The following is a 24730-nucleotide window of genomic DNA, read 5'->3' as shown; positions in this document are numbered from 1 at the left end:
GAGCAAGGAAATGCATGACAATTACGTGTGAACTGCACGAAATCAGGCGAAAACTGTTACAGGCGTTCATACTTGGCTGGAGACATTATTGTTCTAGGCGTATTTACGTGCTCACTGTCGGCTCAGAAGCGAAAACAGCGACGTGATGCAATCGACGGACACAACTGGAGGAACTGTGCAATAATTAGAAAGGGTACAGAGAAGAGAGCTAACATAACGATATACCCAGTGATCTGAACACAGAACAGCCCCAATCACGTGCAAAAGAATACCAGAACTGATATAAAAGCCTGAATGACTTCCTAAGGTCTGCTTTTCTTGACAAGGGTTAGAAGAAAATTGATGGCTGAAATGGAACGGCAACGTAAATCAGGCATCTAAAGCATATTCGAGTTATAGGGAAAAGAGTAGGAAAACAGAAAAGTAATAAGCAACACAGACGAAAGTAAAATCCTGCTAAAACAACTGTTCATGTTAACAGTTAAATACACTCTTCTCATATTTTAAAACTTTAAATCGAAAGGATGCAATGTATGCTGAAGAACTTAATGTCAGCTGAACAAGTACGCTAAGAAAAGACCTGCACCAATCAAAAAATAGTTCTTAAAAAGGCTTTTGAAATGAGTGTAACAAATGAAGTTGAATTCCAGATCAGAGATGGTAGGGAAAGAAATCTACCAAAATCTTGTGAAATTGTAGGTGATATTTTTTCCGTATGTGCGTAAGTATTCATTTCATTTTTTGGCAATGGAGGTAGGCACTGGAGATTAGTTCATTCAAATGTGTCACGTCTATCACGGGTAATAATAGTATCGATGAGAACTTGTCATTTTATTTCCTGGTTTTTTGATCAACACTACAGTGTTGTCATTCCCTAAACGAAAATTTATTACGTTTGGGGAATAGGCCCAAGCAGCTAGTGAAGACGAGTGGTATTGAGCCGAAGAATGCGTGTGACGTGACAACAAAACGTGTTGCAGGGCTGGAACGACGTGAGCTTCCACGGCTCGGACCAGGTGCCCACGCCCAACATCGACGCCCTGGCGTACCACGGGGTGATCCTCAACGGCCACTACGTGCAGCCAGTCTGCACGCCGTCCCGGTCGGCCATCATGACCGGGAAGTACCCCGTCCGGCTGGGTGAGTCTGCCATCAGCGACGGTCCGTGCTTACCACTGCAACAGCACTTTCTCGTTATTCTGCCATGTGAGAAGTTATACACAGTAAACTCCTGTAGTGTTTCTCAAACTTGCTTTGTGCATAGTCCCTTTGACGTTACCTCTGTGTAAGTTTTCGATCTCGTTCTCAATTTCTGATACCTCTACTTCAATGGGAAGTAGAATTGCAACCTACTTCCTTACTACGGTCTTGGTGTTTGTGTGTTGAGCCCCTTTTGTTTCCTCAGCTCACTGCAGAGAGCAAATGCTGTTGCGTCTACTTCAATGGGAAGTAGAATTGCAACCTACTTCCTTACTACGGTCTTGGTGTTTGTGTGTTGAGCTCCCTTTGTTTCCTCAGCTCACTGCAGAGAGCAAATGCTGTTGCGTTACCAGCAGATAGATTGCTCCACAGGTTTTCCATCTGCGTGAGTGCACTGTAACATTAGACATCTCGTATTGTTGCAGGCATGCAAGGCCACGTGATCTTGGGAGACGAGGTGCATGCGCTGCCCGAGGGCAAGATCCTGCCGCAGTACCTCAAGGACCTGGGCTACGTCACCAGGGCCATCGGCAAGTGGCACCTGGGCCACTACTCCAAGGTCTACACGCCCACATACCGCGGGTTCGACTCCCATCTAGGCTACTGGAACGCCGGCGTCGGCTACTACGACTACATATTTGCAGACCAGGTATCCAGTCGGCTTCTTTTCTGCGCTTCAGTTCACCTCAAAAATTCCCTCGGACCTGCAGAGGAGGCCGGTGGTCACTGTAAAAGCATTAAATTATAGTAATCAATGTCTTGGTGACAAATTACTTTATTAAACACTATAACCAGATTCAGTTTTGGAGTCATCACATGATTCAACTATTACAACAATGACATGTAGTACTGACTACGTGTGTGTACGTCGTTGCTATATTCCTTGAATTTAATGATGACTGCAAGATCAAAAGAAGTCATAAGTTTCAAAAGACTAACATGTGACCAAGAGATTGATTTCTATGGCTTAATCATCTCATAAAGTCTCAGGGAGTTTTCTATACTTCTTTATTAAGAACGCCTTGTAAATTTTTTAGTTAGTCCCTTGTACAGTTTCCCAAGTGGCTTCATATGAGATGAACAGAAAGGCACAACTGTTGCCTGCCTCAAAATTTTCAGAGTGGTTGTCAACACTATATGTACATTTGGTGTTCCTGATCTATGTCTTATGAAAGCGTAGTCATCTTTTAAAATAAAACAAGTGTATATTGGGGTTAACCTATAGGATGGCCCAGTTAAATTTTTCAGCACAAATATTTCTGGAGCGACTATAGGTACTGAAAACCGAGTTATTCAAAAACGTCACCAAAACTTTTTGTCAACGTAAACTAATGTTTTTTAATGGACATTCCATATTGTTTCTTACACAGTCAATAACGTAAAAAATCAGAAAAAGGATGGCATTTGTTGCAGCGCAATACGTGATTTACACCCTGAGAAATTCCAAAGCGAAATTGATGCTTGAAATGAACAAAACTCGTCGCTGTTGCACATTCCGACATACAAGCGTGAACCCCACATTGGTCGTAATCGCGATGTGATAGACGTAGTACGAGGCAACGAACGCTGTACATATTGCTATTTACACTGCTATTAAATGGGCTGGAAACGATACAGAGGTCCCGTCACCAACGATGAAAAATAAAGACAGGGTTTACTGGTTCGTGCTTTATTGATCGCTACTACAGTACTAGAATGTTGTATCGTAGAACGTCAACCACATCATGATTACGAGCAACGTGGGGTTCACGCTTGCATCTCGGGATGTGCAATAGCCTCCAGTTTAGTTTATTTCAAACGTAAACTTCATTTTGCAGTTTGTCGTTATGTAACTGACGTATTGCGTTGCAACCAAGACCGTTCTTTTCATGATTTTTCAAATTATCGATTGCGTAAGAAATGACATAGGGAATCTCTTTAAACAACGTAAGTTTGCCTTGAAAATAATAGCTGCTTACGTTTTAGAATGTCTCACGGTATTTGCTTTCATGAGCTCATAGCCTTACACTCATAATCGTGAAAGTCGGTTTTCAGTGTCTATAGTTGTTCCAGAGGTCTTTGCGCTGAAACATTTAAGTGGACCAATCTGCATATCACAAAAATATGGAGCATTACATCAATAACCGAGTAGAAATGTCTGTGCTTCAAACCCTGTCATGAGACAGCATGTAGAGCGGAGTCTGCCAGCAGTGTAGAAAACTTGTAGTTCACTACCTTATATGATACAGCATTCAGTTCGTTCCCAGAAAACCTGTACCCCACTGCAACATTAAGTAACGCGGAAACTACTATACGGAGCATAGTGGAAACAATGCCGTACCAGCATTAACAAGTTCGTGTTCTCTCCCATTTATACAAGAGGTGAGGGAAATGTAACTGTTCATATACCACAGTATTATTGTAGTAACTCTGATGTTACCCTCGTGATCTTTATTCAGATTATACGACAACGAAATGCGCCAAATTTTACTCAACACCTGTTCCTTAAATTTACTCATTTGGTAAGCTACGTCACCTTCCTTCAATTATTCGCATTAAATTCTCTCTGCATATCCCCTATCTATAAATCTTATTAAACTCTCATTATCTTCACAGTCTGTTCTTGAAATACACTCCTGGAAATTGAAATAAGAACACCGTGAATTCATTGTCCCAGGAAGGGGAAACTTTATTGACACATTCCTGGGGTCAGATACATCACATGATCACACTGACAGAACCACAGGCACATAGACACAGGCAACAGAGCATGCACAATGTCGGCACTAGTACAGTGTATATCCACCTTTCGCAACAATGCAGGCTGCTATTCTCCCATGGAGACGATCGTAGAGATGCTGGATGTAGTCCTGTGGAACGGCTTGCCATGCCATTTCCACCTGGCGCCTCTGTTGGACCAGCGTTCGTGCTGGACGTGCAGACCGCGTGAGACGACGCTTCATCCAGTCCCAAACATGCTCAATGGGGGACACATCCGGAGATCTTGCTGGCCAGGGTAGTTGACTTACATCTTCTAGAGCACGTTGGGTGGCACGGGATACATGCGGACGTGCATTGTCCTGTTGGAACAGCACGGTCTTGGCGTGCATCCGTGCGTCGCTGCGGTCCGGTCCCAGGTCGACGGGCACGTGCACCTTCCGCCGACCACTGGCGACAACATCGATGTACTGTGGAGACCTCACGCCCCACGTGTTGAGCAATTCGGCGGTACGTCCACCCGGCCTCCCGCATGCCCACTATACGCCCTCGCTCAAAGTCCGTCAACTGCACATACGGTTCACGTCCACGCTGTCGCGGCATGCTACCAGTGTTAAAGACTGCGATGGAGCTCCGTATGCCACGGCAAACTGGCTGACACTGACGGCGGCGGTGCACAAATGCTGCGCAGCTAGCGCCATTCGACGGCCAAAACGGGGGTCCTGGTGTGTCCGCTGTGCCGTGCGTGTGATCATTGCTTGTACAGCCCTCTCGCAGTGTCCGGAGCAAGTATGGTGGGTCTGACACACCGGTGTCAATGTGTTCTTTTTTCCATTTCCAGGAGTGTACTTTAGTCTCTGATGTCGTTAATGTTGTATAAGGCCTTTAAAAAATGCCACAATGCTCTATAGTTAGTCGCACTGACGTATTATGTATGCTTTTATTTTTGTAGATGCATTGCATTTTCCCCGAAAGAAGACTATGTTTTCAGTGGACCTCTCCACTACTCATTTGACGTGTAGATACCATACCACATGGCTTTGTAATACTACTTTCGACAGGTAGGAGAAATGACACTCTGCAGTAACTCACCACAAGCCTTGTAACAGGATATTCACTTCAGAGGAAAATGATGATTTCCTGAGTGCCCTGACGAACCATTCTTTACTCTAAACGACCGTCAATGCATCTAATCATACATGTTCGGTATGAATGAGCCACATTTTTCTGAAAAGGGTCGAATATCTCCACAAAGTTTCAGACTGCAATTTCCACGCTCCACACATCGTCTTGGAATGACACACCTTACCTATCTTAAATGAATGAACCACAACGACGCCACTGTACGAACTGAGCCGCGCACATTGGCCGTGCGGTCGGGGGTGCCATGTCATGGATTGCGCGGCCCCTCTCGCCGGAGGTTCGGGTCCTCCCTCTGGCATGGATGTGTGTGTTGTTCTTAGCATAAGTTCTTTTAGGTTACGTTAAGTAGTGTGTACGTCTAGGAACCAATGACCTCAGTAGTTTAGTCCCTTAAGAATTCACACATTTGTATGGGCTGTTCCTTAGATTTTGTAGTAACTCTCCTAGGTGTTCAGAAGATTTGGTGATTATCATTTATGGGCACGTACTGATGTAGTGCTTCTTTAGATGATGAAAATGAGGATAAGATTGTCGCATTTCGCATTACAATAAATTAGGTTGTTGCTGTTCAGTATATGTCCTTTTGAAGAGAGACTATTCTTGTTACGTACTGTACGAGGTGTAATCACAGCTAGAGCTTTTTCGATAGAAAATCATGCAACGGCTGAGTATTACGTTTTCCCCGGCAGGGTGCCCACGGGTACGACCTGCGCGAGAACCTGACGACGGCGTGGCAGTACAACGGCAAGTACGCGACGGACGTGTTCACCGAGGAGGCGGAGCGGCTGATCCGGGAGCACGACACGGAGCGGCCGCTGTTCCTCTACTTCGCGCACCTCGCCTGCCACCCCGGGGACCACTCGCAGCTCATCAACGCCCCGCAGGACCTCATCAACAGCTTCTCCTACATCTCGCACCCCGACCGCCGCATACTCGCAGGTAAGCTCTGTTACTGCTTTCCGTCCTCCAATGAACACCTTCACCACCAGTGCAATCATGCTGGGATGGAACGATAAGTGTGCGAGGTTGCATTTCAGACTTGTTTTAACAGCTGATGGAACTAATGCAAATGAAATGTTATTTGTTATACTTGTGTACCATGGACTGTAGACTACGGTATAATAAATAGGAGTGTTCTTATGTTGACAGCCGTGATGGCGAAGATGGACGAGTCGGTGGGGCGTGTGGTGACAGCCCTGCGCGAGCGCGACATGCTCAACAACTCCATCATAGTGTTCGTCGCAGACAACGGGGCGGGCAGCGACGTCAACTGGGGCTCCAACTTCCCGTTCAGAGGCGTGAGTCGAGTTCTCCTACACTATCGTACAGTCTGGAGTCGATAATGATTTGCTTCATTTTCAGAAGCTGTTAGCCAGTTGCACATTTTCTACTAGTAAATAAAATATGTTGTGAGGATAAATAAGTCGGCCGCTGTGGCCGAGTGGTTCTAGGCGCTCTAGTCCGGAACCGCGCTGCTGTTACGGTCGCTGGTTCGAATCCTGCCTCGGGCATGGATGGGTGTGATGTCCTTAGGTTAGTTAAGTTTAAGTAGTTCTAAGTCTAGGGCACTGATGATCTGAGATGGTAAGTCCCATACTACTCAGAGCCATTTGCACTATTTGAGGAAAATAAACACCACATCAAAAATGTGAAAGCATCGACAGTAACTTAAAACTAATGTTACAGCTGCTGTTGTAAATGAATCGTTTTGTGGAGGTCGTCGACTGCTCTTTAAAACTGTCAGCAGACGATTCTCTACAGAGAGTCTGGTTCAAATGGCTCTGAGCCCTATGGGACTTAACATCTGAGGTCATCACTCCCCTAGAACTTAGAACTACTTAAACCGAACTAACCTAAGGACATCACACACATCCATGTCCGATGCAGGATTCGAACCTGCGACCGTAGCGGTCGCGCGGTTCCAGACTGAAGCGCCTAGAATCGCTCGGTCACACCGGTTGGTAGAGAGATTCTGTATTGGGGTATCTACTAGAGGGAGGTATTTTCATTTACCTTACCTGTCAGTACGAATACAATAGATGGGACTCCCAATAATGTAGGAAGACAAGTCTTGTTGACTGCAGCAGTTTTAACGCAAGATAACGCTACGAAGTTTAACTGCAGTTGGTAGCTACAAGTGCCACGCTTTCTGTTGTAAAACATACGTAGTAGTTGTTCTCATGGTCCAGACAAGGAACACAAAACTCTTGCAACGGGCGAATAAACTTCCTGCTATTCTCTTCTTCCTGATGATGATTCTTCCGGAAACACAAACGCTATTTTTTTTTTCAAGGTCCGATTGGTCGCGAAATAAAAACCACAACAAAAATCAAAAATGCTTTATTTGCAACATTTAGCTACACCTTCCACTACTTCTCTACATAGTTGCCGCTCCGACTTAGATAAGCTGCGCGTGGTAGCCGTACGGTCTAGGGTTCTTGTCACGGTTCGCGTGGCTCCCCCCGTCGGAGGTTCGAGTCCTCCCTCGGGCATGGGTGTGTGTGTTGGCCTTAGCGTAAGTTGGTTTAATATTAAATAGTGAGTAAGCCTAGGTACCGATGACCTCAGCAAAAAAAATGGCTCCGAGCACTATGGGACTTAACTGCTACGGTCATCAGTCCCCTAGAACTTAGAACTACTTAAACCTAACTAACCTAAGGACAGCACACAACACCCAGCCATCACGAGGCAGAGAAAATCCCTGACCCCGCCAGGAATCGAACCCAGGAACCCGGGCGTGGGAAGCGAGAACGCTACCGCACGACCACGAGATGCGGGCAATGACCTCAGCAGTTTGGTCCCTTAGTCCTTACCACAAATTTCCGACTTAGATATTTGTCACAGCGTTGTAGCAACTGGTCAGTACCCTCGTCTTAGAAGGCAGCCGCCCGTGCTTCCCACCAGTTCTCTGCCTGTAGTTTCTGCACCAAAATGTCGTCCCTACAGCCAGCGGTTCATGTGAGAAAAAAGATGAAAGCGAAGTCCGGGATTTACGGTAGGTGGTCAAAACACTTGGCATCGGAAATGCTGCAGGAGCTTCTTTGTTCCAGATCAAATGTGCGGCCGGGCATTGTCATGAAGGACAACGTCTCACGACAACGTTCCTCTTCGCTTGTTCAGAATTGAAATTCATACACGATTTGACACATAGCTAGATAAGACCATTGGTTGACACTCGCTTCTTTCCTTGGCCGCATGTATCATGGAAGTTTGTACGTCCCGTTTCAAAGTTGGCACCATTGCCACACTTTGCTGTCACGGATGACAGTCACGTTATCTGGGCTGCATTCAATCAGGCGAAACCCCTCAGTATTTAGCAGTCGAATGACAGTATACGTTTCACACTTGGCGGGTGACACCATCGTTCTAGGTATTTTTACGCGCTCACTATGCACTCAGAACTGAAAAGTACGACATGACGCCATCGACGAGCATACTAGAAACATTGTACGACACATCTGCGCAAACCTTCGTGGGATCTTCACCGTGGTTTTAATTTTGCGACCTATAGGACCATGAAAAAAATGTATCCCTCGTATATCTTGACACTTCTGTGTCATTCTTGCGTGTTCTCCAGGAGATCAAGAACATTCTTCTCGGACTCTTTGCTTCCGTTTCTTGCTGATGGATCCACTTGGAATTTCCATAACGGTCGGTTACGAGTTGGCTTAGCTACCCCTTATATGAACTTTGGTTCATATAACAGCCAATCAATAGAGAAGTGCTTTCAGGGTGAGGTGTCAGATTTTCTGACTACCCCGTACTTTATCACAAGCTGCATTGAGTAGCCGTTGTAAGAATAACCTAGATTTGGCACTTCCACAGGAGAGCAGTTGTTCCTGCAAGTTGTATATTCACTGGAAGAATACGTGGATACTTTACGTAATGTAAACAGAACTTTTTATATTTTTTGCCTGTCCATTTTTTAATTCTTTCGCCTGGATTGTTTAGCAAGATAATTAAGAAATTAGCCACAGCAGAGTGAAAGAACATCTAAGAATTTCTTGAGACAATTACACATGGTGACACATCTTAGCAAGATGGTTTCAAATGGATAATAGTTATTGGGTTTTTAGAAAATACAAATTTATACAAAATCAAAGATTAACATCTTCTATTTGATTTACATTGGTACTTATGTCGTGCAAGTGGAGGTCATCTTCTTGTTACAATTGTAACTCTTTCTCAGAAGTTCCTCATAACTCGGGCCAACTGGTACTGGGCAATCAAGCACACCTCTTCTTAATGGCAGCTTTCAATTCCACTAAGATTGTTTCCTGTTCCTCTGAGGTTTTGTTACCCCTCATAGTATTGTATAGCTAGGTGTAGCTGTGCGATTAAAATACCAAATAAACATCCACCACATTGCAATGACATTCTCAGCATCTAGGAAAAAAACGTTTACCATACGTACACACATGTGATCTATCGGACACTTTTACTTAGCTACTGAAATGGCTGACAGTCCTGAAGCGAGTGACATATGTGCTGTCTCCTTCCCATCACTGACAATGGTGTACTACCAAACCTAAAAGCATCTGTTTCCCGTACTTCATTACAACAGTTCCACAAATACACTTTAAAGTTTGCAAAGGCTGATGCTAGATTAAAGCCGTGCACCACATAAAGCACAGCGTTAGATATTTTAGAAGACTTCTTCTCAGACGCACCGTGTATCACCTTCAACAATGCGGTGATCACGCTATGTTCACGATAAGGGGACTACAGAAATCCAACATATACAAGGGGACTAGAGAAATCCGACATATGCAGCGGTGTACAGTCAGTCGATCTTCGTCAAAACTTTTGAACTTTTGAAGGGGACGGGTATCCTTTGTGCTGGTGTACCTCATATATGCGATGGCTTTCACAGTACTAATATAGATTTGTATATAGCTGTAGATGTGTAGCAAGGAGTTTTTGCAGGAGGTGTACAGCTTCCAGTTATATCTGCACAGCTCCACACTTGCCACAACAGGGCCAAAAAATTTACATATCAGTTCCCTCGCCTATGTGTTGGGCCTCGAAAAATTGAAGCTAATCCGTTAAACAATGTAAATCATTCACAATATGTAATATGATATATGATGTCTGAAGTGCTGTGACGTGTCGTGATGTTTTGTTTTCAGATAAAGAACAGCCTCTGGGAGGGTGCGGTGCACGGCGTGGCTGCTGTATGGAGCCCGCTGCTGCAGAACACGTCCAGGGTGGACCACGAGCTGATGCATATATCGGACTGGCTGCCCACGCTGTACGCCGCAGCAGGTACGTCCAGGGGAGGGAGGTGGTGGGAAGAGGGGGCAGGGTGCTCATTTGGGAGGGTAGCCAGGGAAACAGCCACAGGCAGTGCCCACATCAGTGGCATTCACATCTAATAACACTGTCTGACAAAAAAAGGTGAAGTACCAAGAAGACATGGTCTGATGTGAATGTACGTTCGTACAGCACACGCCATCAGCAAGTATCACTGATTAGAATTTCAATTCTCTGCGACAGTTACAATATTCAGCAGAGTGCATTAGCATTGTGTTGTCACCAGGTGTGGTAAGATATATGAGGGACATGAACAGAGTCTGACGTTGAATGATCACTGAGGAACACATGGAGATGCCGTGTAATCGAGAGAGCTTCATCAGCACTGACAAGAGTTAGAGACACGCCTCATTTTGCGTCCCTATTTGACCGACTGATCAAATTTTGCAGTAACCAGAGTATAACAGTGGCCCAATGTTGGACTGCATTCGAATGTGAGGGCCAGTATACTCGTCACAAAGTACCAGTCGACTATGTCTAACCACCATAAGGGGTAGGGGGAGGGTAGCTGTATTGCTGACGAAGACCATCATAACCACTTAACATCTGTAACTACCATCCAGTAACAAGCAATTAACACTGTACAACATACCGTGTCTTACTGTGGCATTCATTTGAGCCATACTAGGGAATTACAATCCTACACATGGCCTGCTGTTCACAGTACAATACAGATGGGTGCATTTGGAGTGGTGCAGTGACTAGGAAGCATGGACTGCTAATGAATGGCGTTGAATTATGTTCAGTAACGAATCGCGGTGCTGCACTACCCTCGATGACCATCGTTGGTGAATATGGTGGCGACCTGGTTAGAGGAACATTCTTCCAAGCTGTTTTACTTATGGAGTCACGGTGTGGGGGCCTTTGGGTATAACTTCAGTCGCAGCTGGTAGTCAATAGGGCGCAACAGTATGTCATGGACATTCTGCATACTTATATGTTACATCTTATGCGACAGAATCGTAGTGTCACTTTTCAGCAGGACAATGCCCATCCACACACAGCACTTGTCTGTTGCGTTTGTTGAGGTACTCAAATGGCCTGCAAGATCCCCAGATCTGGCACCAACAGAACTTGTACTCTACCACTGAAGACGTCAACTCGTAAGTGCCAGTATTCAGGATATCAGGAATAGCTATTCAGTTGTGGGATATCTTGCCTCATTAGTGGATACAACAGCTTCATAACAGGCTTCCCAACTACATACAGACCGAACAGTGGTGGAGGGGGGAGGTTACATCACCACACATAGAGGTGGGCTGAGATACCAAGTTGTTTGTGTATTTGATTGGATTTTGTAATCGCTGAAATAACATCACATATCCTCTCAGCCCATGGAGTTTTGGTTTGTTTTCCCGTCTCGGTGTGCTTCATCTTTACCGTCACGCCATTTAGTTGGCACAGCTGTGCACCGCGATTAGATTGTGGGTCATATTTCACGTCATTTTAAAAAATGTCCCTATTGGAATTCCGTCAAGGAGTGTAGCAGTTCAGTTTTGCAGTAGGCTTAATTAACTTCTGAAACGTAACACTGTGACGATTGCATTTAACTTTACAATATTTATATTGCAGCGTTATTTTGCAGAGCACAAGTACCAACTTCGTGTTCATTTTGAAAAAACTAACTCCGTGCATCTTTCCTGTGGCCAACGCCTGATTATCGTCCTGGGGCAATAAAATGGATATTTTCGAGCACATTCATTACTCTCTTGTACAAAGGATGTCTATTGTGATTTTTGCAATTATAAACAAAAGTCCTTCATGTCAAAACATGATGCATCATAGCAAACAGTCCATTGTGTATTAAAAGTGGTAATTCGTTAAACGCAATTTTTCTTAATGTTTTCACAGGAGGTAATGCGTCCGACCTGCCGGACGACCTGGACGGCGTGAACATGTGGCCGCGGCTGGTCTCTGGAGAGCCCAGCCAGCGCACGGAGATACTCCTCAACTACGACGAGGTGGCCGAGAACGGCGCCGTCCGCGTCGGCGACTGGAAGCTCGTCAAAGGTGAGTAGCAGCCCTGTCCGCGCTGGCGTTGTCTGGAACCTATCAAATACATCAGACGTTGTGCTACCGGGTCAGTCCACATCCCACAACAGTTGCAGTTGCGGAATGGCACAGCGAACAGTGCACAATTAAGTGATATGTGACAGACTTTGTGTCTGCGATGAGCATAGAGTTCATCTATAGAGGGTGTAACGAGTATAGCTGCAGATAGCTTTATATGTCGTACATGAAATGTGTTGGACTGTGCGGCTGATCCCGGCGGAGGTTCAAGTCCTCAATCGGGCATGGATGTGTGCGTTTGTCCTTAGGATAATTTAGGTTAAGTAGTGTGTAAGCTCAGGGACTGATGACCTTAGCAGTTAAGTCCCATAAGATTTCACACACATCTGAACATTAAATGTGTAAACATTACAGTGTATTGGTTGTTTTTTCTCTGCATCTAACAGCATTCCCACAAACACCTCACATAATGTACTACCTGATGTTTTCTGCACAGTTGTAACTGCATCATTAAGTGGACTACAGCAGTCGTTATAGACTTACCATTTTGTGTCCACACGTTCAAGCTTCAATACCTGACTTGATGTCCAGGGTAAATTAGCATTAATGGATTACTCTTGCCACATGTTCTGGAAGGTACAATTCCCCACTGAGAGATACGACTTGTGATAGCTATAATTGTTAGTGTGGTTCAAATAGTTCAAATGGCTCTGAGCACTATGGGACTTAACATCTATGTCCGCATCTCGTGGTCGTGCGGTAGCGTTCTCGCTTCCCACGCCCGGGTTCCCGGGTTCGATTCCCGGCGGGGTCAGGGATTTTCTCTGCCTCGTGATGGCTGGGTGTTGTGTGCTGTCCTTAGGTTAGTTAGGTTTAAGTAGTTCTAAGTTCTAGGGGACTTATGACCACAGCAGTTGAGTCCCATAGTGCTCAGAGCCAATTTTTTTTATCATCTATGGTCATCAGTCCCCTAGAACTTAGAACTACTTAAACCTAAGTAACCTAAGGACATCACACAACACCCAGTCATCACGAGGCAGAGAAAATCGCTGGCCCCGCCGGGAATCGAACCCGGGAACCCGGGCGTGGGAAGTGGGAACGCTACCGCACGACCACGAGCTGCGGACAATTTTTAGTGTGCAAATGACGTACATACTGATGTAATGCTGTTCAGTACAGAATCCTCAGTCGCCAACGGAAGTATGTGCACTTTCACCCACGATAGCCTGTATAAGTCTGACGCGTGTATTATAAATATTATTCTTTATTAATATTCAGTGAAATCGTATTTCGTAGATCGAAAAAATTTTGTAAATATTTGCTGTCTTAAGGCTATTCAGTGATAAATGGGTAAGTTCATGAGATATTTAGGTGGAAGGATTCTGTCACATATTTATATGATCATAAAATTTTGTGAACAGATTTTGGCCATGAAGTGTATGGAAGCATATAAACCAAAAAAACCTGAGGAAAATCGACGGGGCACAGTAAGATTTAATAATGGATACTCGATTGTTGAAGATAAGGGGAACATTTCTTATTTTGTTGCCACTGGCAGTGTGCTATGGAAAACAGTGTCGACGGTACTAAAGAAGGAAAGTGTGCAATATAGAAAGTGGTTACGCATATGGCGTTCGCACATCGTGTAGTGGTTTCCGTGAGATGTGTACAACACCAGCTGGCAGCCTTAACAAGTGGTCAAAGAAGGGTGGCTACATTTATATTAATAATTTAATGCACACTGCGCCTTCTGGTGAGGTGAGAAAAATAGTGGCAGGTGTGGGAAGAATGGGAGACTATGAAGAAGTAGGAGTTTCTATGAAGTTGGGTCATTTAGTATAAATTTAATGTTGTAAGTTGTTTGAATCGAAACTGTAAGCGGCGTGCTGGTGCGGTAGGTGTGCAGAACAACGACTACTACGCCGGGGCGAGCGGCGCTGAGGACCCGCTGTTCACGCCAGCCTACGACCCGGAGGAGGTGCTGGCCAGTCCAGTGGGGCAGGCGCTCTCCAGCGTGGTCGGGGCGTCCCCGGAGGCGGAGGACGTGCTGCGGCTGCGCGCTGAGGCGACCGTGTCCTGCCCGGAGCGGCCCGCGCACGGGCTGTGCAACATCACGAGCAGCAGCGGCTGGTGCGTCTTCAACATCAGGCAGGACCCGTGCGAGGCGGGCGACGGCCAGCCGGCCGACATGCCGGAGGGCCTGGTGGACACTCTGCTGGAGCGGCTGGAGACGCTGTCGCAGCCGCTGATGCCGCAGCCGGGGGCCAACGTCACGCAGACCGACCTGGCCGACCCCAAGCGCTGGAACAACACCTGGGTGCCCTGGGTCGACTGCATCGCCGACAACGCAGACCCCATGTGCAACGTCGTCACGTAGTGGTCTCTCTCTCTTTCAGCACTGACTTTGCTTCAGTAGTGTTTTGTAGCTATCTAAAGAGCAATAAATGGCTGCACATATCATACTTCTTGAATTTTACTCAACAGTATGTGTACTTTAATACCAATTCCATTACAAATCTTACAACCATTACCCCTGTGTTTATACCTTAATTAAGTTGTTGAAATACCAATATTCCTTCACCAACCTGATGATCAGCTGTGGTCCTGAAAAGGAAAAGATTGGCCAGCGTTCCAGTCTTTGCAAACAGCAGTACTGGTCATAAACTCTTCATGTCACTGACAACATTCAAAGGGAAGCTGGGATAGAAACTGTTGAAGAACCGGATATAACTAGAAATAGCAACAAAGTCTGGAAATTATGGAAACATCTCAATAACGATACAATTAAGATTACTGCACATTACAGTAACGCTGTAGACCAGGTAACTCATGAATCGAGAAGTCAGACACGAAGCCGAAGTGCCTGAAAAACACTATGTAGGTGTAAAGGAATGTGACGCCCTCACTAGCCTATTTCAGATACTAGAACTCAAAGTGGCTGTCAAGAAAAAGAAAAGCGCTAGAGTTGCCGGCTTAGACGACATCACATTAGAACAAATTAAGACCTGTCAACAAAATAATGGATCCTACATGTCCTCAACACTTGCAGCAGCAGATGACAGTTAGCACAGGTATGACGAAAGAGCAGAGTATAGTTCATCTTAAACCAAGCGAGGGAACAAAGGATATCTAACTATAGACAAGTTAGCCTTTTCAGCCGCCTTTACAAACAGCTAGAACGAGTGTTTCTGAACAGATTTGTGTGTATTATCGGTCCTCTATTTGCAGCGTTTTAACCTGGGCGTAGCTGCACATGGCAGCTCTTGAATCTTAGTATAGTATGAGTTTGAAACTCTTCATGTTACTAGTGTGGCTTTCGCGGATCTGACAACAGCATATGACATTTTCAGTCACTGGCTGCTACATAAATTCTACAACCTTCCCAGGTACTACATTTCACCGAGTTTAGCACCTTATTTCTGCCACGGTGATTGTTTTTCGTTGAGTTCCAAAGACATAGTACTGACTGGAGAGCACAGAAAAATAGCCTACTTAAGGAAGTGGACTACCTCCATCGCTCTTCGACATGTAGCACAAGAATCAACCGCTGACTGCGAATAAATAAAATTATCTCTGTGCTGATGATACAGCCCGTCGTAGCAAAAACTTTGTTGCAGTGCAGGGAGATCTGACAAATGCCAAAACAAAATTATCAAGGTACTATAAATCGAACCTGCTATGAAAGAACTCTTCCAAGATAAGTGTATGCATTCGATCAACAGAACAGAAAAAAACGCGAGGATTCCAGGAACTCTATTATAGGATTGTCCCCTCTAAAATATTTGAACAATAGTCTTTGCTATGGAGCTATGGCCTGAATGCCATCCATATCAGAACTCCAACCACAACAGCGGGGACTCCGTGGGAAGACCAGACTAACCTGTGATTCCTGAAGATGGTCCGTAGCCTTTTAAGTAGTTACAGCAATTACATTCTGGATGATGTGCTGATCAGACCTTGTAATACTATCTTATACAGGCTTTATGTAGTTTGAATGAATATCAGAAAACAAACAAAAACCACATACGGTATTAATTTTACCTGACGGCTTGGCTCTCTACAGGGCTGCTTAATGATGATGTCATCTTCTTGGCGACTGTTCAGAAAGAAATTATCAGGAACAACAAAACTAGCATTTTGCGGGTCGAAGTATGGAATGTTAGATCGTTAAATGTGTTAGATATGCTAAAGAATTTAGGAAGGGAAATGGATAAGTTGAAGTTAGATATAATGGGAATTAGTGAGGCGGGAGAATAAGGACTTTGGATCAATGAACACAGGCTTATAAATCACGCCCCGCATTGACCACCGGTTCTCATATTTTTTTTTTCTTTATTGTTATTTGTATACCTGTACAAATCAGGCAGGCTGGCAGCGGCACACTACACCGCTCTTCAGCCATAGTGTTCACAAAAGCATAAGAACGAAGAATGATAATGAACATAGTGACGGACAAAAGAGAGAGGTCACAGAGACACAAAAAACACGGAGTCGTTCACACGTGAAGATAACAACACTGAAAACACGTTGACACGGCGCACAGAACACTGATGAATCCGACGGCAGAAGTGAATGGAGTAGCGGGACGGCGGACACCAAAAACACTAAACGTCGTCACACACACGAGACACAGAAGGCGATGATCTCCGGCGCGCGAAAGTTCACTATGCGTGTGCGAGTCCGGGGACCTGTCAAGAGAGGAGGAGGAGGAAGGGGAGTGGGAGAGCGAGAGGGGAGAGCAGGGATGGCACGGGCATGGGAGAGAGGGGGAGGGAGGATGGGGTAGGGGAAGCCCGGGGGAAGAGGGGTGGAGGGAGGGGATGGGGGAAAAGGAAAGAGAAGGGAAGAGAAGAGAAGGGAGGGAGGGTGCCTAAAGGAAAGGACACCGGAAGTGGGGGTGTGGGGCAGGATCAATGTTGATAGGAGGGGTAGATGGAGGGGACGAGGACATCATCAGGGAGGGGGAGCTGGCGGAAGCCACCTTGGGAGAGGGTGAGGAGGGTTGAGAGATGGAGACCGGGTGGGACATGGGAATACAGGCGCGGCAGCGGGCGGGGGTGGCTGAGGATCGGGGAGACGAGCGGGTGAGGAGGATCGAGTTTACGGGAGGTGTACAGGATCCGTATCCTTTCCAGGAAAAGGAGGAGGTGGGGGAAGGGGATGAGATCGTACAGGATCCGCGTAGGGGAGGGGAGACGGATGCGATAGGCGAGGCGGAGAGCATGGCGTTCAAGGATTTGGAGGGATTTATAAAAGGTAGGGGGGGGGCGGAGATCCAAGCCGAATGGGCATAACAAAGGATAGGGCAGATGAGGTATTTATAGGTGTGGAGGACGGTGGAGGGGTCCAGACCCCATGTACGGCCAGAGAGGAGCTTGAGGAGACTGAGTCGGGAGCGTGCCTTGGCTTGGATTGTCCGGAGGTGGGGAGTCCAGGAGAGGCGACGGTCGAGAGTGACGCCAAGGTACTTAAGGGTGGGAGTGAGGGCGATAGGACGGCCATAGATGGTGATGTAGAAATCAAGGAGGTGGAAGGAAGGGGTGGTTTTGCCTACAATGATCGCCTGGGTTTTGGAGGGATTGACCTTGAGCAACCACTGGTTGCACCAAGCGGTGAACCGGTCAAGATGGGATTGGAGAAGGTGTTGGGAGCGCTGCAGGGTGGGGGCAAGGGCAAGGAAGGCGGTGTCATCGGCAAACTGGAGAAGGTGGACGGGAGGTGACGGTGGCGGCATGTCCTCCGTGTACAAAAGGTACAGAAGGGGGGAGAGGACGGAGCCCTGGGGCACATCGGCGGAGGGGAAAAAGGTGTAGGAATCTGTGTTATGGATGGTGACATAGGAAGGACGGCGGGAGAGAAAGGAGCCGATCAGACGGACGTAGTTTATGGGAAGGGCGAAGGTTTGGAGCTTGAAGAGGAGACCGGAATGCCATACGCGGTCATAGGCACGTTCAAGGTCCAGGGAGAGGAAGATTGCGGAGCGACGGGAATTAAGCTGTTCGGAAAGGAGATGAGTGAGGTGAAGGAGAAGGTCGTCGGAAGAGAAGGACGGCCGAATGCCACACTGGGTAACGGGAAGGAGACGGTGCTGATGGAGATGCTGGTGGATGTGTCAGGTGAGGATAGATTCCAGGACCTTGCTGAAGACCGAGGTAAGGCTGATGGGATGGTAGGAGGAGACGGCGGACGGCTGTTTGCCAGGTTTAAGGAACATGAGGATACGGGAGGTTTTCCACAGGTCAGGGTAGTAACCAGTGGACAGGACTACATTGTAGAGCCTGGCCAGGGTGGAGAGAAAAGAGACAGGAGCTTCACGAAGGTGACAGTAGGTGACACGATCCTGACCAGGAGCTGTGTTGCGTTTTGTGCGGAGTGTAGCAATGAGATTCTGTGTAGTGATAGGGGTATTGAGTTCCGTGTGTGCAATGTTGTCCAAGTACTGGAAACCAGGAGCTAGGGGAGGGACAGAGGTGTCAGTTCGATCGCGGATATCCGGGAAGAGGGAGTAATCGAACTGGGGATCATCGGGGATGGAAAATACATCGGAGAGATAGGAGGCAAAGTGATTGGCCTTACTAAGGGAGTCAGGGAAAGGGTGATCATCATGGAGAAGAGGATAATAGGGGTAGGGTTTAGTGCCGGTAAGGCGACGGAAGGCCGACCAGAACTTGGATGAGTTGATTGGTAGGGTAGCATTTAAACGGGTGCATGTCTGTCGCCAGTCCCGGAGTTTCTTAGCCGCGAGCAAATTACGAATGTGTCACTGAAGTTGCCGGTGGCGTCGTAGTGTGTCTGGGTCACGTGTGCGGAGGAAAGCACGGTAGAGACGACGGGATTCACGGAGGAGGAGGATGGCCTGTGGGGGTAAGGTAGGACGGTGGGGGTGGATGGCGACAGTAGGGACGTGGGCCTCCACGGCCTCAGACAAGGTCTGCTGGAGAAAGGAGGCGGCATGGGTGACATCGTCAGGGTGGTGGTAGGTGAAGGGGTGGCTATCGACCTGGGTGGAAAGGGTATCCCGCTAGGCATTCCAGTCGGCACGGGAATAGTCATGGACGTACTTAGGGGGAGGGTCATTACGAGGGTTGGGGCGGGGGCGACGACCGTCTGAAAGGGTGAGGAGGACAGGGAGATGGTCGCTACCAATAGGCTCCAGGACATCCACCGTTATGCGGCCAAGGAGGTTGGGGGAGGAGAGGATAACATCAGGAGTGGAGTTGGATTCGGGACGGGAAGGCGCGGGGATGGGAACGACGTCACCTTGAAGGGTGGAGAGGAACCGATGCCACCGCCGTAACTGGGCAGCGGAACGACTATGGATGTTGAGGTCGGCGGCGATCTCGTAGGAGGAGAAGGTACGATCGACGTGGGAGAGGAAGTCGAAGGGAATAGGAGCGTTGGGGCGGACATAGATGGTGGCGCAGGTAACGGTAAGGCCGGGGAAGAAGAGACTAAGGATCAGGTGTTCGGTGGGGTCGGGAAGGAGAGGTTGGAGCCGAACGGGGATCTGGCGGTGGTGACTAATGGCAACTCCGCCACGCGCAATTGGGAGGGGATTATCGGAGCGGTGGAGGAGATAGGGCGAAGTGTGGAAGGTGTGGTGGGGTTGGAGGAATGTTTCATTAAGGAGGAAGGCATCCACGCGGTGGGTGGCAAGGGTGTGCAGGAAGAGGTTCCTGTTGGCGGGTAGGGAGCGGATGTTGTTGAAAAGGATACGTTGCTGTCGCGCCATGATAGGGATTTAGACGAGGGTGTCAAGGCGGGAGAAGGTGAAATGGGCCTGGTTATTGGAGTAGGTGGCGTACATCTTGAGTTGGAATATGGAACGGGCGGCAAGGGAGATCTGCTGGAGGGTGTGGGGGCGCTGAAAGGGATGAACATTCTTGTGGACGATGGTAAGGAACCTGATGATGTCCTCAGCGGGGGGGGGGGGGGACGAAGGGAATTGCCAGGAGGGGTGGGGGCGTCCAGGGGACGGACAGGGACGGTGAGTTCAGGAGTGGTTGGAGGGGGTCGGGTTTTACACTTTTGGGAGTAGGTGGGAAGGGGGAGATTGCAGGTATTGCAGGAAGGAGGGGATTGGAGGTTAGGGCACTGCCTGAGGAAGTGCGCTTGCCCCGGTTCTCATCGCAGTGGGTTTGGTTTATTGATTTGGAAGAAGGGACCAAACAGCGAGCTTATCAGTCCCATCGGATTACGGAAGGATGGGGAAGGAAGTCGGCTATGCTCTTTCAAAGGAACTATCCCGCACGTCGGAGTATTTGCACTCTGAAACCGTACAGAAACCAAAGTCGCCAAGTTACTTTACAATCCTTTCAAACGTAGTTATCTTCGAGGTCGATAACCTGCCAATCTTTCGGTAGCCAGAACCTTCGCCTACGCTCACGCCACCTGTTGTCAAGTCAGTTGAAAACCTGTCGTAGTGAAAAATACTTTCACTTATCCGTGCGCTGTTGTTTATGACATTGGTTTCTCTCGCTTTTATAATTAAGTTTAGGTAAAGAGAGGAGCTGAATATGGAAAAGAAAGATATGAGCTGTATTTCTTTTACAGGCATGAAGTTTTAGCCGATGGCAATTGTTCAACACGGTAATGTTGTCCATTCTCATCCGCGATTTTGTTTTCATATTCATTCAAAATGAAATGTTAAATTACGTACAGTATTGCAAAATGGCAGTTTTTCTTTTACTCTGTTGTATGTTCTCTGCGAACAGTCAAGAAATTTTCCAGAAAATCTCGGTACGGTAATTTTAGAGCAGTTTAAAGGAAAGAAAATGGATAAGAAGTTTTCATTCATGGAAGTAAGACTTGCAGCAATATTAAAACGTCCAGATCATCAAACAGCTGTTTTAAGTAGTGCTTTGAGGTATTTGAAAAATGACATCCAGAAAAAAATGGACAACGGCTTGATACAAACATGAACGTCTCTTGGAGATAAATAAACAATGCCTTAACTCATTGGGTCAGTTGCCTTACAGACCTGCGGCACATGAGGGGAAAAAAAATGAAAACAACCGGGACGACCTCCTAAAACATTACAAGAAGTAAGTGACCTCAGCAAGCGGCAGTCCAGAATAAATTTTGCTCGTAACATTTTGATTGCAACAGAGGTGGTGAACTACGCAGATAGTTAGAAAGTTCGAACCCATTTTTAAACAAGGCACTGTAAGGAAACAGTCCCATGTTCGCAAGAGGCAGTCATTCTAACGGATGTAAGTGGCTGCGACGAAACTACAGAGGAAGGTGAAGGTGGTGAAGAGGACGAGGTCAACTGTTTGACATTGAATGAGGGTGTATTGAGGCACAAAGAAATCGTAGACGTTGGCTGCGAGTGGGCACTGATTTAAATCGATCGGAAAGTTGGAAATTTGTGCCGGACCAGTGTTCGAACCTTGGTTTTCAGCTTACTAGGCAGATTCACTGACCACTGCTCCATCCAGACACAGTGATCACTGTGGTTGCATCGAGTACCCTAGCACGCCTCTCGCCAACCAAATTCTGAACTTACCCACACACTACTAATGTAGTGGCCCTTGCCCGTTATCCCCGTGACCCGCGACATTTCGCCGCTTTCGGAAAGCGTTCGAGCCTGGTGCGGCTCTGCATTGAAGAAAAAAAATGGTTCAAATGGCTCTGAGCACTATGGGACTTAACATCTGTGGTCATCAGTCCCCTAGAACTTAGAACTACTTAAACCTAACTAACATAAGGACCGTAGCGGCCACGCGGTACCAGACTGAAGCGCCTAGAACCGCACGGCCACACCGGCCGGCGTGCATTGAAGAGATCACTGGCCGTCCTCACCCTGATTTTATATGTATATAATGTAGCACTTTTCATGTCTAGTTTGTGTATTTTGTAAATAAATATGTACTTAGGTTCAGCCGGCCGGAGTGGCCGATCGGTTCTAGGCGCTACAGTATGGAACAGCGCAACCGCTACAGTCGCAGGTTCGAATCCTGCCTCGGGCATGGATGTGTGTGCTGTCCTTAGGTTAGTTAGGTTTAAGTAGTTCTAAGTTCTATGGGACTGATGACCTCAGATGTTAAGTCCCATAGTGCTCAGAGCCATTTGAAGCACAGGTGGAGAGTTCATTGTTGCCGGTTCTCAGCGACAGCTGGCGTACTTGCATACACGTGCTTTCCGCTTGAAGAAAGCATTTATCTTGAAAATCATATCTGCCGCGTGCTTATGTAGAGTTTGTCGCTTACTATCACCATCAGTGATGACAACTAACAACAAATGGAATAAAAATTTGCTAAATATCTAGATACGGTCACTTCTAATGCTCGCGTTGGCTACAAAATTCAGAACAGAGCGCTCAGAGCACTACACAGCTGACACTGGCTGTCGGAGAATGCGTGACGTAGGTGCGCCGTACAGGACTAAACTGACCGGTCATCGTTCGTGACTTCGCTATACAATTTGTAAACTATGCAAATTTGTCTACATAAGTAAAACATGCAGGCACTTCACAACTAGGTATTCTGAACACGCCAGAGCCTTAAAAAGTGACCATACATGCTTCACTTATTTAAACTAAGTCATAGAAGAAAACCACCATCCAAATGATACTGAAACTGTTGATAACCACAGAAAACAACACACTCTACCAAAAGCTAATAATAGAGGATAACTACGACGCTGAAAAACCAGTAATTCGGGGAAAGAAAACTCTGAACAAACTCACAATACTGTGCAACAAACACTATTTGGAACGCTTAATTTCTCAAAGTAAACATAGTGTATGAAACATGATCGATACTCCAAAATCACCTGTTTATCAACCCCTTTCGTCCCCCACCTCTCTCTCTCTCTCTCTCTCTCTCTCTCTCTCTCTCTCTCACACACACACACACACACACACACACACACACTCATACACAAATCAAATAAGTTTCTTTAGCAGACGCACCATGAAAACTTGCAAGAGAAGCATTCAAAATTAGTGTCGTACTGGACAAAAACAAAACTTGAAACAAGTGAGCAGCGACAATAACTGCGTCTCTCGATGACTAATGCGCCGTTAGTTTACTCCCACATCTTGTCCTGCGTATGAAAATGTATGATACCAGCTGTGGGCGAAGTGTAACAGGTGTGGAAGACTGTGTATGTAATTACAACCAAACAACAAAGCACATCAATTATGTACAACAAGATGGGAAATGCAAACCTAGGACACGCACGACCACTACTCTCTAAAATATACTTGAAAATGAATAACTCTCAGTGTTCCCGACTGTTGACATGCTGTAAAACCGTAAAAAGGCGTAATTGCAAGCCAACCATTCCCTCAAGATAATTCCAGGAGAGCAAACAAAACGAAAATCGAAATGCATAATCTATAATTTTTATACCTAAAATAGAAAACAACCACAAAACTTGTATAACATTTTTAAAAGAGTAAAGCGAGATAGGTGACACATAGGTGCCGTAACATGTCAGGGTAAACAGAAAAAAGAATTGCAGTGTGTTTTGCAGCACTCAGAGTTCAAGAACACAACTTGCAAGACAACGCCACCCGAGGCTTCCATCACAATAAGATGAGAAAATTATATGAACTCGTTATTTCTTGTCTTATGGTTAACCTGCATCGGCAGTCTTCGTTGTAGACCTAATTAGTTCTGGGTGTCATGTTCATACATAAGTTCAACTATGTATCTACCATTCTCCTCAAATCCAGTAAGAATGATCTTTCCCTTCCTTATGTTCATTCTTCTTACCAACTGACATGCTATTGTTCAAGTAATCATTTTTGCAGCTTACAGGAGATCAGTCATCTGTGCTTCTATTGAGACATGTAGCTTAATGTCATCCATGTACATCACACGATTTAACACATTCTTTAAGCCGTTGCTGCTTTTGGTGACGAAACTATATCAATTTGAATCAAGTATAGATATAAATGGATTTAGTGCTCAAAAATAAGGGTCTCAAACTGTACCTTCTGTGTCTCTCAATCCTAATTGACTCAGTTATCATAATTTTGTTGCCATTTGTCAGGTGTAGACGTGTCTTCTAGTGCTTCATCACTGACGTACGTGGCTTGATGACTGAACTGTTGATTTTAGTTTTTCTCCTTAATATGTATTATCATCGCTTTTGAAGCATTTCGAACTGAATCGTTATTAACGAGCAGATCACACTTACTTCTATGCTCTCTTCCCTTTAGAATTACCACTCTCTATAAGAACTCACTCAATAGACGAACTCGTGATTTGCCGTCTCTGTAACAGATTTTATGTCTTCATTCTACCGTAACGGCTTTTTATCACGACTAATATAGACTGAATAGTTGGATGCCGAAGTTTATCGCGTAACAAGTGATCAAATTTAACGTTGAATCTTACTCGCAGATTAAAACTGT

At 46.2% G+C, this 24730-nt stretch overlaps 1 protein-coding gene across 3 annotated transcripts in view; it reads left to right on the top strand.

Moving 5' to 3' along the window:
- Window positions 1–24730, top strand: part of LOC126101012 (arylsulfatase B-like) — a 106308-nt gene that overhangs the window by 5583 nt on the left and 75995 nt on the right. The window contains exons 3-9 of one of the 3 annotated variants that reach the window (XM_049911678.1): window positions 981–1140; window positions 1626–1849; window positions 5730–5979; window positions 6190–6338; window positions 10170–10305; window positions 12205–12363; window positions 14262–14809. In XM_049911678.1, coding sequence (XP_049767635.1) covers window positions 981–1140; window positions 1626–1849; window positions 5730–5979; window positions 6190–6338; window positions 10170–10305; window positions 12205–12363; window positions 14262–14740 — 1557 coding nt within the window. In that variant the 3' untranslated portion in view covers window positions 14741–14809. Of the gene's footprint in view, window positions 1–980; window positions 1141–1625; window positions 1850–5729; window positions 5980–6189; window positions 6339–10169; window positions 10306–12204; window positions 12364–14261; window positions 14810–24730 lie in introns of those variants that run through there. The other 2 variants (XM_049911679.1, XM_049911680.1) reach the window with 2 other exon arrangements.

The sequence above is a fragment of the Schistocerca cancellata genome, chromosome 9, assembly GCF_023864275.1.
Source record: "Schistocerca cancellata isolate TAMUIC-IGC-003103 chromosome 9, iqSchCanc2.1, whole genome shotgun sequence".
In the NCBI taxonomy this organism is placed as follows: domain Eukaryota; kingdom Metazoa; phylum Arthropoda; class Insecta; order Orthoptera; family Acrididae; genus Schistocerca; species Schistocerca cancellata.
Note: the sequence above shows the minus strand (reverse complement) of the source record. Positions and strands in the feature narration are given on the sequence as shown.